This window comes from Opisthorchis viverrini, assembly GCF_000715545.1.
Source record: "Opisthorchis viverrini unplaced genomic scaffold opera_v5_21, whole genome shotgun sequence".
NCBI classification, from domain to species: Eukaryota; Metazoa; Platyhelminthes; class Trematoda; order Opisthorchiida; family Opisthorchiidae; genus Opisthorchis; species Opisthorchis viverrini.
In genome coordinates this window covers 707530-714190 of record NW_008751677.1, presented here as the reverse complement: position 1 = coordinate 714190, position 6661 = coordinate 707530, and the positions used below count along the sequence as shown (strand labels likewise).

At 43.7% G+C, this 6661-nt stretch overlaps 1 protein-coding gene across 1 annotated transcript; it reads right to left on the bottom strand.

Annotated features, from left to right (window-relative positions):
- Positions 1–681: 681 nt before the first annotated feature.
- Positions 682–1461, bottom strand: T265_01867 (hypothetical protein; the record flags this gene model as incomplete). Its single annotated transcript, XM_009165993.1, has 1 exon — positions 682–1461. One exon carries the CDS (start codon positions 1459–1461, stop codon positions 682–684), a length of 780 nt encoding a protein of 259 aa, XP_009164257.1.
- Between the last annotated feature and the right edge of the window lie 5200 nt (positions 1462–6661).

Here is a 6661-nt window from a genome sequence, read left to right as displayed (position 1 = left end):
GTCTGTGAGTTAAATCACTGTCGTCCAAGTTCTCAAATTCTCCTGAAAACTTTCCTGCCAAAACACTTTGCTGTTAAAGTTTACTTCGTTTAGCCTAGGACAATTCTGGTTGGTTGTGATCTCCAGCGTGAGTGAGTAAGCTAACATGCCTTACTGTGTTCAGTTGAACTTTTACAAACTGTCTATTTCGAAAGCAGTGATCAGGTGTAACCTTGAGGTTTGCATATATAAATGTTTCATGACGGATGGAGTTTTTCATTCTTCATCCCATGGGTAATACTCACGAATCTTGTTGACCAAGTCACCATCTATCAGATAACACTTAAACGACGTTTCAACACACCTCAAGTCGCACCGGCCTACCAAGTAAAAACAGTGTCTGCGTCCATAACGCGGCCCTGAGAATTTGGTCAACACTAGGATCAAACTTTGGTAAGCAATCTTTTTATCCTGAGAAGTACTACACACCAAAACCATCAGTATGCTTTCAAATGCAATTTCAGAGCCTTGACAGGAAGCCAATGATCCATACTCTGTCTAATAACTTTCAGTCCCATCCATCTGGTATTCTTTTTCCCGTAGAGCTGTAAATGATCAGAAAAGACTACTTACTATGCTCCTATGCGCAGTTTGCTATCTAGGAATGTTTCACGTGACTATTTATCAACTTACCTCTATGTATCACGAATGGACATCTATATTAAGCGGGTCGAATTGTGAGGCCGGATTGGAATCCACTCTAAGTGCGGAAACATAGGTTGGTGTGAGCCTATTCTCCGAAATCCGCAGTTCCATTTCGGGCTTGTGCGTCGCGTTAGTTTCTGTATGCATCCAAGTAGGTTGCGGGTGTAGAGGCATAAACGTTTGTGGTAACGGATTGCGTGGTTTGCCTCCCAGAATTATCGAATCTTCGATTGGGAAAGTGAGTGGAACCGGTGGACATCTTGTCACTTCTCCAAAGTCTTGGGGTCTTAAGAGGCTCCCCGGTTCGGTCTTTCGTATTGTGTTGTTGTTACGTACCAGGGAACGGTAGATTGTCCCATCTCTACACGAAGTCAAAACATGGGACCCATTGTCCGGGTCAAATATTTGTCCGGCTTCCACACAAGAACACAACACAGAGCCGGGGCCACTGTTACCAGTCATTGGTCTATCATGCTGCATCAAATTTGTGGTAACCAGTGGGTTTGAGTAGGTGTGCAAATTGAGCCACAAGTGGTTGTTGCGTCCTAGTAAACTGGAACATTTGTCAGACGACGAGGAGGAGTTGATCATCCGGCCACACTTGGAAGATCTTGCCAAGGACCCGTTTGGTGCAATACCCAAACTGTTGGGACGTGTTGGACAGGGTCGTTTCTCATTACGATTACGTGAAACGTGTCGCTGTTGGTACTGTTGTCGATATCGACGCGCTAGGAGGATGCCTAGCACACCCATCAAACACGTGAGCACTCCAACCATCCCAAGTAAGACGGGTACGTGAAAAGTGGATTCACAGAAGGTTGACGTACACTTGGCGGTCTCTGCTAAAATAAAGAAAGTGTAAACAATGTCAATATATACCCGGAGGTCTAGTAGATATGGTTATTAACCTGATAAGTGATTGATTTCGTATGTGAATTTTTAGAAACTTCTATATCAGTAGTATCTCTACTATGTGGTCTTTGCTTCGTATTGAACGTCAGTTTAGTGATACTAGTGGTTCTATTATGCATACGTTGTTCAGTGCCTTACACACACAGACACACACACCAGTATCGTTCATCCTAACGGACTAATCAGAATATGCGCGAGGGAAATGGATGAGTTGGTAGAATGTGTCCACGAATTGATTCAGCCCTTGTTTTATACAGGAACTTGTGTTCCTTCAAATACACCGTTGAATCTAACTTGACCTTATGATAACTCCCCCTATGTACTTTTGATTTCCAGTTCTTTTGCTTATCCGTACCCGCCACTCACCTTGTCTCAGAGGCTCTCCTGTAAGACACCTATGTATTGATATGTGTGTTTGTGTGTGAATGTGCGCTGCTGACCTACTTACCCATGCGCGCTCATGTCCCGTTTTCTGAGCCTGCCTTGACTTGATTTCTCATCAGTTCCGTGTTATCGCAAGTCCAATGGGAATCACGAGACCGTCGTCGGAAGGGACGACCGCAGCCCACGCTACTGAGCCATCATTCCGCTCGCCGTTGTTTGATGTGCAGACGTTGACACTGCACTGTGCTGGTCAGTGACAGACTTGCTAACTTGTTGACGCTACGAACGTGAACAATTGAGGTTTTTTGTACACATCTGATTACCCTTGTGTAAATAATACCGTAGAATAACGAACCCAATTCTTTCTTTTGATATTCGGGATTGTCGAACCTACTCGTCACTCAAAGTTTCATGTGGGGAACCTCAACCTACACCAACTGAAGTTTCTCACCATTCTCCTCTCAACGTCTCTCCTTCTGTCCTGGCACACTTCTTCTAATCTATCCACACTGAGACCGGAGAACTCTGAACTTGTGTTTTGCCCTTTTTGCCGCTAGTTCATGGCCTCACCGAAATTTGCATCTCGGAGATCTGTACGACGAATTGTACAAACCCCGGAACTACGGACAAAACCAATTCGCTAACTCGTAACATTGCTTTTTGAGTCGGCATGACTTCTACTTGCAAATACTATGGTGTGTTACGGGACAAAAGTCGCGGTAAACGTCACATGACGTACCTTTTGTCTTGGCGGGTTTGTGAGACGCGGTCACAAGTCTGACTACATTCAGTCGCACTGACTGCGTGACAGTCTGTATTGAAGGCGGTATGAAAGTTGTCCTAGGAGTTTGGGGATCTGCATCAGCGAGTTGGCAAGCATTTGGCTGAAAACAAAAGAAAACTGTCTGGAATCGTTTGCAATGCAGAAAGTGTTGTTTCATTGCTGGATTTATAAACTTTGTAACGAGCGAATGTACACTACTCTGAATAAAACCGAAATGCTCCAGTGCCCGTTATGAGAAACTTTCAGTGTTTGCATGATTAGTGTGACAGTTAATGAGATGTCAAACTGGCCGTTGGGATGAATTACAAGTTCTGCTAGACGTTCACCGGTAATGAATATATATATATATATATATATATATATATAAACAAAATCAAGTATGCGAGGCAGTCAACCGGCCGTCGTGGATTGACTAAGACGACTTAGATTTCACGTAATTTGAACGTCCACATAATATCATACTTATGGATGCCAAGCGTAGTGGTTGTGCCGGAACAACCACTAACCCACCGCTACGCACCTTTACGCTCCCCAATAACGCACTGATGATGTCACCTCGATTGGTGATGAAACGTTTGCAATCAAATTGCCCAGCTCAGCGAAGAAGTCAACGACCGTCTACGCTACCTGAGGTACCGACATTTTCCTCTATAGAATATATATATACATATACGATTGTGGATGTAAAATGAATCCCCATTAGTCAAAATTATGAAACAATGCTACCCAAAAGTTCTTCGCCACCCGTAGTGAGGTGCATAGCCTTGCTTTTCGGTTCAGTATAAATTGATGCTTGTGGATCCGACTACTATTCTTGCGCAAGTAGTAACAAGTTTCGCCTATTACCATGACTGTTACAGCGTGTTGTCGTGGGCATCCACCTAGAATGACGGTTCGTGCGTTTCGACCCCCGCAATTTTCTCGTTCGGCGCTAATCTACCAGGTCTCTACATGACTTCATCAGTAACTTTTCGAACAAATTGGCATCTCCAAGACGAAAGATTCTCAACTGGGACAAGAACATGATCAAATGCCGAGGTTCGTACAATCTTTACTGCTTCGTCCTCAAGTGGAGAATGCATTCCAATCGATTCCAAGGGCCCACTTATATTTTGCTCAACGTAGGAATTATTGTGCAGACAGGAAGAGAAGATCTTCAGGAAAGAGCTGTTGGAACTCTTTACATATAGATACTTGTTCATCTGAACTTACGTGAATTATTTAAGCATATCATAAAAGGAGAGTAGAGGCGTAGTAAAGTGGATCATGAAATTGTTTTCTTTTTGGCTACAAAATGAATATGAATCGTGTATGAGGAGTTGAATTCGCCACAAATCTATCTTACTCTAAAGCCTTTTCGGTGAGACATCATCTGTACCGAATTCGAGTGCACAAACCTAATTTTGACTTGGTAGGTATGTCTTTGACCGGATGTTATTGTAGTTCGACTGGCCGTGCATTTATATTGGGTTGTTAGTTACGGAATAGCTTCAACCGTAGACATGCGTGCTCCCATGAATGACATATTCCTAAAGGGCAAACTATTGAGCAAACAATGGATCTCACAATAACTGAAGTGCCGTTTCAAATGGTGTCACATACCAAAAACGTGAATGTGTAATATCAGTTAACGCCAGACTGCCCGTAATTCCCACTCAATCAAAGCCGACGGTTAAATAGTGAGGTCTGCACGTGTTTGATACTTCGTGGCATTGCTCCTTTCTTTCGCTAGTTTTTACTGAACTTTCCCTCAACGTTTGGTCTTAAAAATGCCTACAAATACCATATCAAGATGTATCTAACCATAAACAAATTTCCCCTCACATTTCACAGATAAGTACTGTGCAAACGAGATGACCCAAGGAGGCAGAGCACGAATTTACTGACCGAAAGGTCCGTGGTTCAAATCCGACCTCCATCTCTCGACTTCCCGTGTCTAGGCTTGGGCAACCTGGCAGTATCCCAATCCTCGTGCAACCTTCGGGTGGCAAGGCAGTTGGGCACCAGAAGGGTACTACAGCTGAACGATTTTTTTAACGAATGTGCAAACGAATGCGGCTAATGGCCGTGGAATTCACACATACGATACTCGTGCCCATCGGACACATCGTGGCTGGACCGATGGTGCCATACCCGCGTTTAGGTTACGATGCAACTTTCACAGGCTCTGGGTTGGGTGACCTGACAAAACAGTATCAGCCAGGCACCAGTGGCATTCTCATGAGTCCTGCAACCAATCAGTGACAGAACATCAACCAATGTATACTATGAATGATTCATCCTTATTCGTGTGGCTAGGGTACTCGATGAAGTTAGAGGCATGTGCTGCACTGGCGGGATGAAGTTGAATTCGTGGGTGTGCCATCCTTGATTCAATGCTTACGAAGGATGGGTGAGTTAAATCATTTGTCTGAAAATGATTGTAGTTCGCTAATTTGGTTTCAAGTAGAACGCAGAACTCTGGAACTGTGCCTATCTGATAAGTTCCAAGAAGGGCAAAACCGGTCGTGTGCTGTCAAAGTATTTTCAGCAACCTTATCAGTAGTGTATAGTCAGTTATTTCGTGAGAGAAACTTGTGGGCTGACACACTACAATTTGGCTGAATACCAGATGAGCAATTGCCACGCAAGACAAATGTCACTGAGCTCGCAAGAACGAGGGTTACATCAATATTCATCGAAACAAAGCTTCGGACAGTTAGGAAGAAAAGACAAAAGCTCTGATGTGGGAAACTCGAAGTTCGATTCTTTATGTTCCTAGTAAGTGTTTCAACAGCCGGACCAATTTGGATCCTGCGTCACATCGAGTTTCAAATCGATTCGTGAATCTATAATATGTTGGAAATACATTGACTGGACGTAGAGGAGACGTGGATTTTGACTGTTTCGGTTGGGATCCCAAGCAGAGATACTGAAGTAAGAAGATCAACTCACCTGCTCAGAAGATGAGTCAAAGATTTTTTGCTTACTGAACATATACTTCACAAATTTATCCAGCTCCCGTATCACACATTGCATGTGTATTTGACCTCCATCCTGATCACTTTTTTCTAAGAACGTCTGTTCTCTGTTCTTCGCTATGCAGCTAGGAATTTCTGTTCATAAACATTCAAAGTCTCAATCCTTACGCACCAGCTCGCGTCAGTTCCCTTTGAGGTATTTGGACCAAATCATCTTTGTACCCACCGAAAAATCGCCTGAAATGCGTTAATGGGATGTGTCCACCATAGCCTTTTTGGTTAGCTAAGCGATAACTCGTTGACTTGAGTCCTGTTCAAGGTAGTCGTTTCGTTACATCTTTCCACTCGTTCTAGCAGCTCTCTCTCGTCCCAGTAAATATCTTGACGTTATTCTGTGCAGGGGATATCTCCCGGGCAGCCAGGGATATCCTTCGTGGTACCGGAATTTAAACTCTGGGCGTACCAAGCTAGTGTGTTGCCATCACTCACTCAATGCATACTGAAATCACTGGAAGTATCATGCCTGATCAGGAGAACATGTATATTTTTGAGCAATCGCATCGCTTCCTCGAATACCATTTAAGAATTTGTTCTTAGGTTCCAAGGACTCTTCGATTCGTTGCCAGTAGATGTAGTGTTTGGGTAATCTATACTGACATCCGTCCCGTTTAAACAGCCTGCCTTCTCTCTATGCGCGACTAAACTGATCTGTTCACCATAGTAACTAGCAAGATGTGGTGTCATGGCCGGGTTCGGAACCACTATTGGCAGTCGGTAATATGTGTTTTCTTGCTCAAAGTGCACATCGTGATGCTAAGCAAGCTCATTAGAAAAGTCCTCAGGTGATCATACCTGGGCACTTGTGTATCTAGGTTAGAGAATTTTTCTCTTCAACTTGTTTCCCCCATTAGAACCATGAAATCTTTTCAGTGCCAAC